Consider the following 15815-nt stretch of genomic DNA (forward strand, 5'->3'; position numbering starts at 1 on the left):
GAAAAAAAAGGAAGAGTTCGGTGGAGAGCTAGAAAAGAAACGATATCGTCTATTGGCTTTAATAAAAACTGATCGATTTTTTGTTCGATTTGACTGACCAATTTTCTAATTCTATATAAACTTTGAATTGAGTGATTTTGTTTATAATCCGAATAAAAAATTTTAACGGTTTTTAATTGGATCGGTCTGATCGACCAATTTAAACTGGTTTTTAGAACCTTGAATTATAGAAAATTTCATGGGCTCATCCACCAACGAAACGCAACTTGTGGGCTGACCATTTATGTCTTTACAACAACACTTCACAGGCATTTATGTCATTTTCCTCCACGTCACGACAAAATACAAAAACCAGCAACCTGTTCTGACATGGAACTTTGTTTTACCATCAAATTGCACACTGCACTTTTTAGAGCTGCAACGTCCAATCGCCGTAGAGTGAAAGAGAAAACAAAACAAAATTAGAATTGCAATTTGCAAAGCAAAAGAAACCGTTGAATACATAGTCACCTTTTTCAGCTTCAGGCACATAAAAGCAGTGGCATTACTATTCTTCATTTCTTCTCTATTTTGCTTAATAATGCATAAACACCACCAAAAATCTGAGCTTCAATTCGAAGAAGAAGAAAGCTTGGCCCTTTCTACCTATTCCTCATCAACACTAATTTCACCACCGAACACCAAACTAGATCCACAGACTCAAACCACTTCCACCATTTTCACACCACCAAGCCAAACCCATCAGTTCGCAATCCAAATTTCGCCCTTTTCTTCTTCATGTACACACAATCCACCAACCCAACAACACCACGAAGAACAAGAAAGCAACACAACCATAATTCCCTCTCAACATGAACACCAATGCTTCTTTCCTAACATGCCATCATCATCATCATCACAATCCCCACTCTCTTCACCCCACAAGAGACCCATAATGAACACTGCCATCACCAACCATCCCTCTTCCTTATCGCCTTCACAACTCTCCCCTCCCCGCCATAACCGCATCCAAGATCTCCCATTTCAGACACCCTTTGGGGCGAAGTTTCAACCTTTGAAGCTTCTCACACAGCCCCACTTCCGCTTCCTCATATTCCTCTCCATACCTTCCCTCTACTTCCTCCTCTCAAACCCTACTCACCGATCCTTCTTCCCTCTCGATCTCTTCTACATAATCATCTTCTCAGCATTGCTATTGCTCTCTCTCAACCTAGCACTCCCGCGACTACCCTCAATCCGCTTGTTCCTCGCTCGATCACTCCCCACAAAGCTGTCTTCATCATTTTCCACCTCAAACACTCACCAACCCGTTCTATGGTCCATTGGGTCCAACCCCAGGAACCAAAAGATCCCAAGTTCAGGTTTTTATGCTCAAATTTATAGCAATGGTGATGTGTATGAGGGTGAGTTCCACAAAGGGAAGTGTTCAGGAAGTGGGGTATATCACTACCATATGAGTGGAAGGTATGAGGGAGATTGGGTTGATGGAAGGTATGATGGCTATGGTGTTGAGACATGGGCAAGAGGGAGCAGGTATAGGGGAATGTATAGGCAAGGTTTGAGGCATGGTGTTGGAATCTATAGGTCCTACAGTGGGGATGTGTATGCTGGTGAGTGGTTCAATGGGCAGTGCCATGGCTTTGGAGTTCACACTTGCAATGATGGGAGCAAATATGTTGGGGAGTTCAAATGGGGTGTTAAACATGGGATTGGCCAGTACCATTTTAGGTCAGTTTTATTTGTCCAGTTAAATTGCCTTTTCAAATAGTTTGTGTGAAAGGTAGTTGTGAACATGTTGCAATATATGATCGAATACCTGTGTTGTATAGAAATTAAATCCTTGGTTCTTTTTTGTGCATCAAGAGTCTAGAACTTTTCAGAATTATCATCTAATTAAATTCATCTTTTTCTGACCTTTCAAGCATTAGGTATGAAAATCGAGGTACTAATTTCACAATAAATGATTAAATGTTTGGATAAAACTGTTTTTTACATTGTCTTACATTGCATAGAAACTAATTTTGTCACTAATACTTTAATTTTGATACATAAAAAATGTTCTTTTCTTTTTCTTTTTTTCCCTCTCATCTAATTGAGTACATTCTTTGGTCGTTTTCAAGCAATGAGTGTGAGAGCTGAGAGGTAGTTATTTTGCTAACATGGTAATGTGTGCATGATTGGATGTATAATGTACATGTATGTGTGTGTCTTGTGTGTGTATTTCTTGCACTTTTTTATTTTCTTTTTCTTCATTGTAATGGCATGATCCATAGTAAGAACCACTCCTAATCTCCTTGTTTAATGTTTCGTTTGCATTAAAGCAATAAGGGTGGTTAACTAACTGTTTTTTCATTTGGTCCTGAATTTGCCACTCAAAAACAGCTTGGAAGATGTCGAAATTGGATTTTATCTGTTTAGGTTCAATGCGTGTGTATATATATTTCGTTGTTCATTGTTCAGGGTATAGGGATTGTTCTTATTTGTAGTGTTTCCTGAACAACTGCTTTATACATCAACTTTCTCATGCATCTTGTTCAATCCAACTTTGGTATATTTTTAAGACAGGTTTAGGGTTTTTCTGTGAGTTCAAGCTAGAAATGTCCATGCAGCATTTCTTGTAGATGATTAGTACTTGACTACTTTCTAAGTGTTACACATCTTGATTCCATAATAGGCACTGATTCAGAGCCTAAGAGAGGGAAAATTCCCCCACTACCCTTTTATTATAGGAGAAGTACAAAAATGCAACTTTATTCAATGTGTTATATATTCAATTCAATGTGTTAGTAGAAGAACAATTGCAGTAGAAATGTTTAATTTACCCTTCAGATGTGAAATATATATTTTCTTCACCAAGTCTTTATTTACTGCAGAAATGGAGACTTCTATGCCGGCGAATATTTTGCGGACATGATGCACGGCTTTGGAGTGTACCAATTTCAGAATGGTCATCGCTATGAAGGAGCGTGGCATGAAGGAAGAAGACAAGGGCTGGGAAGTTATACTTTCAGAAATGGGGAAACACAATGCGGTCACTGGCAGAATGGGATTCTTGACGATCTGAAAATGCAGAACAATCACACTGCTTCTCCATGCGCTGTGGACCAGGCCAAGGTTTTCAATGCAGTCAATGTAGAGTACCATAGTAGACCTTTTTCTCTTCACTTTTCTTGCATCTATATCTACATGTTAACCCAAATTGGATCTGAAACATAAAATGGTAGTTTTGATGAACAACCGAAAACAATTGGATGAGGAAGGAATTGTTCTGTTCTTTCTTTTGAAAAATAAAAAAACTTAACTTAAAAACACGGTATAACTATATAGTTTTACTATTTGATATTTTTGCTCATGTTTATTTCTGATTGTTTATTGTTATCAAGGGAAATTGCAATTAACCCTCTTTTACTTCGGTTATAATCTACTGGGGTTTCTGGTCAGCCTGAAAATACTCGGTTTCTTAGGCATTCGGGTCCTCTAACAATTATTATGAGTAATGCTATACTTTTTTTTTATCTCTTTCTGAAATTACTTCTCTCATTGCAAGCAGGATGCACATTCTGCTGCCGAGAAAGCTCATAACTTGGCGAAGGTAGATGTTGGGGTGAATAAAGTGGTGGCTTCGGCTAATAAATCAGCAAACGCGGCCAGAGTTGCTGCCATAAAGGCCGTACAAAATAGGATGCATCATAATAACAAGTAATACTCACCATCCTTTCCTCAACCATGTGGCAACCAGAAAATGATGATATCATCTCGGTGTCATGTTCCGTCGGAAGCTACATGAATATTTTCTTACATAACATATGAGAAAGAAAACAAAGGAAGCAGAATGAACTCAGAAAGAGGAGAAATCATAATATTTAGGACTAATGATATCTCCTCTGAAAAATGTGGTATTACAAGCTTGCTTTCACAATGCCTTTTATCAAGGTGCAGCTACGATGTGTGCCTCTTTGGAACCACTTTCTGTGACTGTGATTCAAATCAATGCCACAGATTGTGGAGCAAATAGGTTCATCACTTTTCAGTGGCTGTGATGTATAGGAAGAAGAGTAAAGAATAATAATAATAGTGTGTTAGAGTTATTACAGTGCACTAGTCTTTCCATTTGGGCTGCACTGCAGTTTTATATAGTTGTTACCACCAAACAAGTGTTTGTGTTTGGTGAAGAGTCGTATAAAGTTACGAAGCTCAATTTCAATATCATTTATGCTGTTACAGACTAATGCAACCATATATAATGATGTATGATTTGTGATGCCAAAGTGCAGTGAATATAATTTTAGTACAGGAGTTCAGCTAACATAGAGGACATGTATTCATTTAGGGATTTCTTTAAAAAAAAAAAAATTAATGTCATGCAATTTTAACTTAAAGCAATAATATTTTTTATTGTGTTTTTGCCTTTTTGGGGCTCATACAACAATGAAATTTAGTTCGTGAGAATCACAGTTTAAACTATTTTACACTTATTTTAGACTGTTGTTTAATTATATTTGTTTGTTTAGATTCACATATTGATTGTTGAAATAGTTATTTTTGTTAATGTGATAATAAATAATTAGATGTATGTGTAATTTTTTTAAATAATTTCGATGTGTCAAAATTAAATTATTCATATAATGAGTAAAACTAAAAAGTAGAGGATGTGTTTGTACGTACCCATGAAATCTTTCTCAGCTAAGATAAATCTCTCAAAACCCATCACGAGTTTTGGTTGAATCACTCTTAAAATAAAACTAATTCTCATTTGATTTTTGGAGTAACCATAAAACATGCATGTCAAATATCACGTATTAAATTAACTATTTATATATAATATATATTGAAATATAAAATAAATATTAAAAATGAGTTAAAAATATATAAAATTTTATATAAATATATAGTGATTAATTTTTTTGTGTACACAATAGTTTTTATCTTTGGAGTATAAAGATATTTTAACCTTTACTCTTTTATGGGATTGAATATTACTTTTTCACAAGAAAATTGGATTTTTTATTTAAATAAATAAAATAAATATTTTAATTATTGAAATAAATAATTATAAAAATTATTACTGAAATCTGTTCTCCAGTCTTATCTCGTGTACATAGGCTGGGGGACGCCTATATATACATTTCATTGACAGCGAAATTTTGGGCTTCAATTCGAACCTTTCGACTACTTTCTCCTCTCTTTTATCCCTTTCTGATCATATTATCGAGTAATACGAAGATGGCGCACGCAGATGCACGTGATTAGGACATCAACAAGCTAAATGCGACATGGCACTACGCTGAGGCAGACGACTTTGCGGTTAATTCTATTATCTTGAGTTTTATGTAATCCCATACATGTATAGCCATGACTAGGATTGCCAAGAACTTGAATACAATTTGTATGATTAGGAATAGGTCACTGGTAAAAATTAGTAATTCTAGGAATGCGGTTATTATTTTATGTAATTTCATATATGTATAGCCATGGTTAGAGTACTTGGTAAGAACTAGAATACAATTTGTATTATTAGGCAGTGACGGACACAGAAAAATTTAATTGTGGGGGCAAAAAATATAATAAAATTTAGGTATATATATATATATATATATATATATATATATATTGCTGTTTATGATACTCAACAAGTTAAAGATTAATCTATCAAAAATTTGAATTTCATTTAATAGGGCCAATGAGTTACTATACATACGAGACGAAATTCGAACTCACAACACTTGCTTAAGTGGACGACTAAACTAATATAACTTAATTTAATTATCAACTAATTAAATAATATAATAAAATTAATTATCTTTTTTTAGTTTATTTTGTTTATTTAATTTTTTATTTATACTAAATCAAATTTAACAATATAATTATTATTAAATGCTAAGTTTAACAAAATATTTTTTTTAACATAAAACATAAAAAATTATTTATATTTTATTTTAGAACAAATATAATATACATACATACATACATACATATATATATATATATATATATATATATATATATATATATATATATATATAAGTTTTTTTTTAAACCTTGTGGGGGCAAATGCCCCTCTTCCATCAATGTAGGTCCGTCCCTGTTATTAGGGATAGGTCACTGATAGAAAATAGTAATTCTAGAATTGTGGTTATCATTTTTTGGTAATTAAGTTGTTAACTATATAATTATTAATTTAGAGTTTAAATGCAACGGTAGATGTTTTCCAATTGTTGAGTCTAGTTTATTGGTCACACGTGTCTTAATTTATTAATTTAGTTAGTAACTAGTCATATGATAATTAGATTATTAAGTTAACTCAAAGTTTGATAGTTAGATTATTAATTACTTTATTGAATATTTTAATTTCACGTAACACAATGAAAAATGTGTATTAGTTAAGACAGTTTATTATGTTCATCAATGTATACAAATTTTAAATTTTAAATTTTTAATAATTGGAAAATATATTTTTTTGTTAGAGGCCTTGCCTACTCCTACCTCGGCGACTGTCACACACGCTTCCTCCACCGAATACCATTGTCCCGTATCCGAGGGAGGCTGGATTTGGCAACACAGTGCCTTTCAGAAATTTTGTATTCGACAACTCCCTAATTACGACATTCGTGGAGTGATGCCGTCCGGAGACCCACACGTTCCATCTGCCATGAGGTGAGGCACCATCACCCTGCAAGACGTGGTGTACCACCTTGGGCTACACACACATGGGGACCTAGTTGGGGATGCTTCCGTGGCTTTCTTAGGTGGTATGGCACCGAGACGTGGAAGTTGGTGGAGTGGATGCTTAGTGCCAAGCCTTCGGTAGTCCCACAGCAGGCGCTCAGAGGAAGGAGTCATTCTCACTGAAGCTTGTATGGCTGAGGGACCGTATCCGCCATATGCCACCGACCAACGACCCAGAGACACTTCGACAGTATGCGAGGTGTTTGGTGCACGAAATTGTGATCATCAATGGCGCCATCAACATGGTACGCTCAATTGCAATCTCAACTCTTTATCACAACTTCGCACAACTAACCAGCAAGTGCACTGGGTTGTCCAAGTAATAAACCTTACGCGAGTAAGGGTCGATCCCACGGAGATTGTTGGTATGAAGCAAGCTATGGTCATCTTGTAAATCTCAGTCAGGCGGATTCAAATGGTTATGGAGGATTAATAATTAAAAGATGAATAAAACATAAAATAAGGATAGAGATACTTATGTAATTCATTGGTGAGAACTTCATATAAGCGTATGAAGATGCTTTGTCCCTTCCGTCTCTCTGCTTTCCTACTGTCTTCATCCAATCCTTCTTACTCCTTTCCATGGCAAGCTGTATGTTGGGCATCACCGTTGTCAATGGCTACAGTCCCGTCCTCTCAGTGAAAATATTCAACGCGCTCTGTCACAGCACCGCTATTCAGCTGTCGGTTTTCGATCATGTCAGAATAGAATCCAGTGATTCTTTTGCGTCTGTCACTAACGCCCCACAATCGCGAGTTTGAAGCTCGTCACAGTCATTCAATCCTTGAATCCTACTCAGAATATCACAGACAAGGTTTAGACCTTCCGGATCCTCTTGAATGCCGCCATCAATTCTAGCTTATACCACGAAGATTCTGATTAAGGAATCCAAGAGATATCCACTCAATCTAAGGTAGAACGGAGGTGGTTGTCAGGCACACGTTCATAGGTGAGAATGATGATGAGTGTCACGGATCATCACATTCATCAAGTTGAGGAACAAGTGATATCTTAGAACAAGAACAAGCTAAATTGAATAGAAGAACAATAGTAATTGCATTGATACTCGAGGTACAGTAGAGCTCCACACCTTAATCTATGGTGTGTAGAAACTCCACCGTTGAAAATACATAAGAACAAGGTCTAGGCATGGCCGAATGGCCAGCCTCCCAAAGAGGGTTCAATCATCAAAACATGATCAAAAGATCTCCAGTGATCAAAAGACCCAAATGATCAAAAGACCTAAATGATCAAAAAGATGTCTAATACAATAGCAAAAGGTCCTATTTGTAGAGAACTAGTAGCTTAGGGTTTACAAAGATGAGTAAATGACATAAAAATCTACTTCCGGGCCCACTTGGTGTGTGCTTGGGCTGAGCATTGAAGCATTTTCGTGTAGAGACTCTTCTTGGAGTTAAACGCCAGCTTTTGTGCCAGTTTGGGCGTTTAACTCCCATTCTTGTGCTAGTTCCGGCGTTTTACGCTAGAATTCTTGAGCTGACTTGGAACGCCTGTTTGGGCCGTCAAATCTTAGGCAAAGTATGGACTATTATACATTGGTGGAAAGCCCAGGATGTCTACTTTCCAACGCAGTTAAGAGCGCACCAATTAGGCTTTTGTAGCTCTAGAAAATTCACTTCGAGTGCAGGGAGGTCAGAATCCAACAGCATCTGCAGTCCTTTTCAGCCTCTGAATTAGATTTTTGCTCAGGTCCCTCAATTTCAGCCAGAAAATACCTGAAATCACAGAAAAATACACAAACTCATAGTAAAGTCCAGAAAAGTGAATTTTAACTAAAAACTAATAAAAAATATAATAAAAACTAACTAAAACATACTAAAAACATACTAAAAATAATGCCAAAAAGCGTATAAATTATCCGCTCATCACAACACCTGTTGCTTGTCCCCAAGCAACTGAAAATCAAATAAGATAAAAAGAAGAGAATATGCAATGAATTCCAAAAACATCTATGAAGATCAGTATTAATTAGATGAGCGGGGCTTTAGCTTTTTGCCTCTGAACAGTTTTGGCATCTCATTTTATCCTTTGAAATTCAGAATGATTGGCTTCTCTAGGAACTCAAAATCCAGATAGTGTTATTGATTCTCCTAGTTAAGTATGATGATTCTTGAACATAGCTACTTTATGAGTCTTGGCCGTGGCCCAAAGCACTCTGCCTTCCAGTATTACCACCAGATACATACATGCCACAGACACATAACTGGGTGAACCTTTTCAGATTGTGACTCAACTTTGCTAGAGTCCCCAATTAGAGGTGTCCAGGGTTCTTAAACATACTCTTTTTGCCTTGGATTATGACTTTATTTTTTTCTTTTTCTTTTTCCTTTCTTTCTTTCTCTCTTTTCTCTTTTTTTTTTTTGAATACACTTCTTTTTCTTGCTTCAAGAATCATTTGTATGATTTTTTAGATCCTCAGTAACATGTCTCCTTTTTCATCATTCTTTCAAGAGCCAACATTCATGAACAACAAATTCAAAAGACATATGCACTGTTCAAGCATACATTCAGAAATCAAAAGTATTGCCACCACATCAAAATAATTAATCTGTTATAAAATTCAAAATTCATGCAATTCTTTTCTTTTTTCAATTAAGAACATTTTTCATTTAAGAAAGGTGATGGATTCATAGGACATTCATAACTTTAAGGCATATACACTAAGACACTAATGATCATAAGGCACAAACATAGATAAACATAAGCATAATTTTCGAAAAACAGGAAAATAAGGAACAAGGAAGTTAAATAACGGGTCCACCTTAGTGATGGCGGCTTGTTCTTCCTCTTGAAGATCTTATGGAGTGCTTGAGCTCCTCAATGTCTCTTCCTTGCCTTTGTTGCTCCTCTCTCATGATTCTTTGATCTTCTCTAATTTCATGGAGGAGGATGGAATGTTCTTGATGCTCCACCCTTAGTTGTCCCATGTTGGAACTCAATTTTCCTAGGGAGGTGTTGATTTGCTCCCAATAGTTTTGTGGAGGAAAGTGCATCCCTCGAGGCATCTCAGGGATTTCATGATGAGTGGGATCTCTTGTTTGCTCCATCCTTTTCTTAGTGATGGGCTTGTCCTCATCAATGAGGGTGTCTCCCTCTATGTCAATTCCAACTGAAAAACAGAGATGACAAATGAGATGAGGGAAGGCTAACTGGTGAACGAAATTGTGATCACATCAATATAGTATTCTTTGTTGTTGTATGGAATTATTATTGTGGCTCTTGGCTTTGTGTGGACACAACTCCGTTCAACTTAACCAGCAAGTGTACTGGGTCATCCAAGTAATACCTTACGTGAGTAAGGGTCGATCCCACAGAGATTGTTGGTATGAAGCAAGTTATGGTCACCTTGTAAATCTCAGTTAGGCAGATTAAATTGGTTTATGGTGAGTTCGAAAATTAATAAATAAATAGAAAATAAAAAGGGATAGAAATACTTATGTAAAGCAATAGTGGGAATTTCAGATAAGTGTGTGAAGATGCTGTGCTCCTCTCGTATCTCTATTTTCTTATTACATCTATCCAGTCCTTCTTACTCCTTTCCATGGCAAGCTGTATGTAGGGCATCACCGTTGTCAATGGCTACATCCCATCCTCTCAGTGAAAACGTTCCTATGCTCTGTCACAGCACGGCTAATCATCTGTCGGTTCTCAATCAGGTTGGAATAGAATCCCTTGATTCTTTTGCGCTTGTCATCACGCCCAGCCTTTAGGAGTTTGAAGCTCGTCACAGTCATTCAATCCCAGAATCCTACTCGGAATACCATAGACAAGGTTTAGACTTTCCGGATCCTCATGAATGCCGCCATCTATCTAACTTATACCACGAAGATTCTGTTGGGGAATCTAAGAGATATGCGCCTGGCCTAGAGTAGAACGGAAGTGGTTGTCAGTCACGCGCGTTCATAGGTGAGAATGATGATGAGTGTCACGGATCATCACATTCATCAAGTTGAAGTACAACGTATATCTTGGAATAAGAATAAAAGAGAATTGAATAGAAAGTAATAGTAATTGTATTGAAACTTGAGGTACACCATTTGGAGTTTTGTAGCTCCAGAAAATCCATTTCGAGTGCAGGGAGGTCAGATTCCAACAGCATCAGCAGTCCTTTTGTCAGCCTTTTTCAGAGTTTTGCCCAAGTCCCTCAATTTCAGCCAGAAATTACCTGAAATCACAGAAAAACACACAAACGCATAGTAAAGTCCAGAAATGTGAATTTTAACATAAAAACTAATGAAAACATCCCTAAAAGTAGCTTGAACTTACTAAAAACTACCTAAAAACAATGCCAAAAAGCGTATAAATTATCTGCTCATCACAACACCAAACTTAAATTGTTGCTTGTCCCCAAGCAACTGAAAATCAATTAGGATAAAAAGAAGAGAATATACTATAAATTTCAGAATATCAATGAATATTAATTCTAATTAGATGAGCGGGACTTGTAGCTTTTTGCTTCTGAACAGTTTTGGCATCTCACTTTTTCCTTTGAAGTTTAGAATGATTGGCTTCTCTAGGAACTTAGAATTTCGGATAGTGTTATTGACTTTCCTAGTTAAGCATGTTGATTCTTGAACACAGCTACTTATGAGTCTTGGCCGTGGCCCTAAGCATTTTGTTTTCCAGTATTACCACCGGATACATAAATGCCACAGTCACATGACTGGGTGAACCTTTTCAGATTGTGACTCAGCTTTGCTAGAGTCCCCAGTTAGTGGTGTCCAGAGCTCTTAAGCACACTCTTTTTGCTTTGGATCACGACTTTAACCACTCAGTCTCAAGCTTTTCACTTGGACCTTCATGACACAAGCACATGGTTAGGGACAGCTTGATTTAGCCGCTTAGGCCTGGATTTAATTTCCTTGGGCCCTCCTATCCATTGATGCTCAAAGCCTTGGATCCTTTTTACCCTTGCCTTTTGGTTTTAAGGGCTATTGGCTTTTTCTGCTTGCTTTTTCTTTTTCTTTCTATTTTTTTTCGCCATTTTTTTCTTTTTATATTTTTTTTCGCAAGCTTTTTCTTTTTCACTGCTTTTTCTTGCTTCAAGAATCAATTTCATGATTTTTCAGATCATCAATAACATTTCTCTTTGTTCATCATTCTTTCAAGAGCCAACAGTTTTAACATTCATAAACAACAAGATCAAAAATATGCACTGTTCAAGCATTCATTCAGAAAACAAAAAGTATTGTCACCACATCAATAAAATTAAATTAAATTCAAGGATAAATTTGAAATTCATGTACTTCTTGTTCTTTTGAATTAAAACATTTTTCATTTAAGAGAGGTGAAGGATTAATGGAATTTATTCATAGCTTTAAGACATAGTTACTACATACTAATGATCATGAAATAAAGACACAAAACATAGATAAACACAATATTCAAAACCGAAAATAGAAAGAAATAAAAACAAGGAATGAATCCACCTTAGTGGCATCTTCTTCTTGAAGGTCCCATAATGTCCTTAAGCTCTTCTATGTCCCTTCCTTGCCTTTGTTGCTCCTCCCTCATTGCTCTTTGATCTTCTCTTATTTCATGGAGAATGATGGAGTGCTCATGATGTTCTACCCTTAATTGTTCAACATTGTGGCTCAAATCTTCTAAGAAAGTGTTGAGTTGTTCCCAATAGTTGTTGGGAGAAAAGTGCATCCCTTGAGGCATCTCAGGGATTTCTTGATGATGAGCTTCCTCATGCATCTCTTGAGAACCGTGAGGGATCTCTCTTGCTTGCTCCATCCTCTTCTTGGTGATGGGCTTATCCTCTTTAGTGGGGATGTCTCCTTCTATGATAACTCCAGCTGAGTAACATAGATGGCAAATAATGTGAGGAAAAGCTAGTCGTGCCATGGTGGAGGACTTGTCGGCTATTTTGTAGATTTTATTGGAGATGACCTCATGAACTTCTACTTCCTCTCCAATCATGATGCTATGAATCATGATGGCCTGATCCACAGTAACTTCAGATTGGTTGCTAGTAGGAATGATGGAGCGTTGAATGAACTCCAACCATCCTCTAGCCACAGGCTTGAGATCCAGTCTTCTTAGTTGAACTGGCTTGCCTTTGGAGTCTCTTCTCCATTGAGCTCCTTTCCACACATATGTCCATTAGGACTTGGTCCAACCTTTGATTAAAGTTGACCCTTCTAGTGTAGGGGCGTTCATCTCCTTGAATCATGGGCAAGTGAAACGCCAATCTCACATTTTTCAGACTAAATCTAAGTATTTCCCCCGAACCATTGTGAGGTAATTCTTTGGATTCGGGTTCATGCTTTGATCATGGTTCCTAGTGATCCATGCATTGGCATAGAACTCTTGAACCATTAAGATTCCGACTTGTTGCATGGGGTTGGTTAAGACTTCCCAACCTCTTCTTCGGATTTTATGTCGGATCTCCGGATACTCATTTTTCTTGAGCTTGAAATAGACCCCAGGGATCACCTTCTTCTTTGCCACAACATCATAGAAGTGGTCTTGATGGCTTTTGGAGATGAATCTTTCCATCTCCCATGACTCGGAAGTGGAAGCTTTTGTCTTCCCTTTTCCTTTTCTAGAGGATTCTCCGGCCTTAGGCACCATTGATGGTAATGGAAAAACAAAAAGCTTATGCTTTTACCACACCAAACTTAAAATATTACTCGTCCTCGAGCAATAGAAGAAAGAAGAGAAGAAGAAGAAGAAGAAGAGAATATGGTAGAGAGGGAGAGATGTGGATTCGCCCAAGGTAGAGTAGAGGGGGTAGTGTTGTGTGAAAATGAAGTAGAATGGAAGGGTATATATAGGGAGAGGGGGTAGTGTGTATTCGGCCATTTAGGGTGGGAATGGGTGGGAAAATGGTTTTGAATTTTTGAAGGTAGGTGGGGTTTATGGGGAAGAGTGGATGGATGTGAGTGGTGAAGGGGGTGATTGGGAAGAGGAATTGAGGTGATTGGTGAAGAGTGTTGGGAAGTGTGACATGGGGAATACAAATCACAAAAATAGGATTAGGAGGTAAGGTGGGAATATAGTAGGTGGGGATCTTGTGGGGTCCACAGATCCTGAGGTGATCCTGTGGGGTCCACAGATCCTGAGGTGTCAAGGAATTCCATCCCTGCACCAAATAGGCATGTAAAATGCCTTTGCACACCATTCTGGCGTTTAAACGCCGTGTGGTGCACATTCTGGGCGTTCAACGCCCATGTAAAGCATGTTTCTGGCGTTGAACGCCAGTTTCATGCATGTTACTGGCGTTCAGCGCCAGCTTTTCTTCTCTAGGCACATTCCTGGCGTTCAGTGCCAGAATGTTGCTTGTTTCTGGCGTTCAGCGCCAGAATGATGCTCTGTTCTGGCGTTGAACATCGGCCAGATGCATCTTACTGGCGTTGAACGCTAGCCTGTGCTTCCTCCAGGGTGTGATTTTTTTCTTCTGCTGTTTTTGATTCTGTTTTTAATTTTTATGATTTTTTCGTGACTTCTCATGATCATGTACCTAATAAAACACAAAATAAAAATAAAATAATATAAAATAAAAATTAGATAAAATTGGGTTGCCTCCCAACAAGCGCTTCTTTAATGTCAATAGCTTGACAGTGGCTCTCATGGAGCCACAAGGTGATCAGGTCAATGTTGTATAGTCCCAACACCAAACTTAGAGTTTGGATATGTGATCTTAATACCAAACTTAAAGTTTGGTTGTGGCCTCACAACACCAAACTTAGAGTTTGACTGTGGGGGCTCTTCTTGACTCTGAACTGAGAGAAGCTCTTCATGCGTACTCTCTTTTGTTACAGAGGGATGGCCTTGTGCCTTAAACACAAGGTAGTCCCCATTCAATTAAAGGACTAATTCACCTCTGTTGACATCTATCACAACTTCTGCTGTGGCTAGGAAAGGTCTTCCAAGGATGATGCATTCATCCTCTTCCTTCCTAGTGTCTAAGATTATGAAATCAGCAGGGATGTAAAGGCCTTCAACCTTTACTAACACGTCCTCCACTATTCCATAAGCTTGTCTCAATGACTTGTCTGCCAATTGTAATGAGAACAAGGCAGGTTGTACCTCAATGATCCCCAACTTCTCCATTACAGAGAGTGGCATAAGATTTATCCCTGACCCCAGATCACATAGAGCCTTTTCAAAGGTCATGGTGCCTATGGTACAAGGTATTAAGAACTTGCCAGGATCTTGTTTCTTTTGAGGTAAAGTTTGCTGAATCCAGGTATCTAGTTCATTAATGAGCAAGGGAGGTTCACTTTCCCAAGTCTCATTACCAAACAACTTGGCATTCAGCTTCATGATAGCTCCTAGATATTGAGCAACTTGCTCTCCAGTTACATCTTCATCCTCTTCAGAGGAAGAATAGTCTTCAGAGCTCATGAATGGCAAAAGGAGATTTAATGGAATCTCTATGGTCTCTGTATGAGCCTCAGATTCCTTGGGATCCTTAATAGGAAATTCCTTCTTGCTTGAAGGACGTCCCAGGAGGTCTTCCTCACTAGGATTTTCGTCCTCCTCCTCCCTTGTGCATTCGGCCACATTGATCACATCAATGGCCTTGCACTCTCCTTTTGGATTCTCTTCTGTATTGCTTGGGAGAATACTGGGAGGAGTTTCAATGACTTTCTTACTCAGCTGGCCCACTTGTGCCTCCAGATTTCTGATGGAGGATCTTGTTTCATTCATGAAATTGAAAGTGGCCTTTGACATATCAGAGACTAGATTGGCTAAATTAGAAGTGTTTTGTTCAGAATTCTCTGTCTGTTGCTGAGAAGATGATGGATATGGCTTGCTATTGCTCAGCCTATTGCGTCCACCATTGTTAAAGCCTTGTTGAGGCTTTTGTTGGTCCTTCCATGAGAAATTTGGATGATTTCTCCATGATGGATTATAGGTATTTCCATAAGGTTCACCCATGTAATTAACCTCTGCCATGGCAGGGTTCTCAGGATCATAAGCTTCTTCAGAAGCTGCCTCTTTAGTACTGCTGGATGCATGTTGCCATCCATTCAGACTTTGAGAGATCATGTTGACCTGCTGAGTCAACACTTTGTTCTGAGCCAATATGGCATTCAGAGCATCAATTTCAAGA

The 15815-nt window shown here is 37.8% G+C and overlaps 1 protein-coding gene across 2 annotated transcripts; it reads left to right on the forward strand.

Annotated features, from left to right (window-relative positions):
- The first annotated feature begins 395 nt into the window (after nucleotides 1-395).
- Nucleotides 396-4306, forward strand: LOC112801821 (uncharacterized). 2 transcript variants are annotated; one of them, XM_025844764.3, is made up of 3 exons: nucleotides 396-1728; nucleotides 2874-3132; nucleotides 3551-4306. In XM_025844764.3, exons 1-3 carry the CDS (start codon nucleotides 581-583, stop codon nucleotides 3701-3703), a joined length of 1560 nt encoding a protein of 519 aa, XP_025700549.1. In that variant the 5' UTR covers nucleotides 396-580; the 3' UTR covers nucleotides 3704-4306. The 2 variants fall into 2 exon arrangements, with proteins under 2 accessions (XP_025700549.1, XP_025700557.1); XM_025844772.3 differs by having other exon boundaries at nucleotides 2874-3114.
- The last annotated feature ends 11509 nt before the right edge of the window (nucleotides 4307-15815 follow it).

Source organism: Arachis hypogaea, chromosome 1 (genome assembly GCF_003086295.3).
Source record: "Arachis hypogaea cultivar Tifrunner chromosome 1, arahy.Tifrunner.gnm2.J5K5, whole genome shotgun sequence".
In the NCBI taxonomy this organism is placed as follows: Eukaryota; Viridiplantae; Streptophyta; class Magnoliopsida; order Fabales; family Fabaceae; genus Arachis; species Arachis hypogaea.

What these genes read in the sequence shown, in the direction of transcription:
- LOC112801821 (XM_025844764.3), top strand. Translation starts at nt 581, where the DNA reads ATGCATAAACACCACCAAAAATCTGAGCTTCAATTCGAAGAAGAAGAA. An exon ending in ATTGGCCAGTACCATTTTAG is followed by an intron (nt 1,729 to 2,873) that starts GTCAGTTTTATT and finishes TATTTACTGCAG; the next exon opens with AAATGGAGACTTCTATGCCG. An exon ending in AGGTTTTCAATGCAGTCAAT is followed by an intron (nt 3,133 to 3,550) that starts GTAGAGTACCAT and finishes CATTGCAAGCAG; the next exon opens with GATGCACATTCTGCTGCCGA.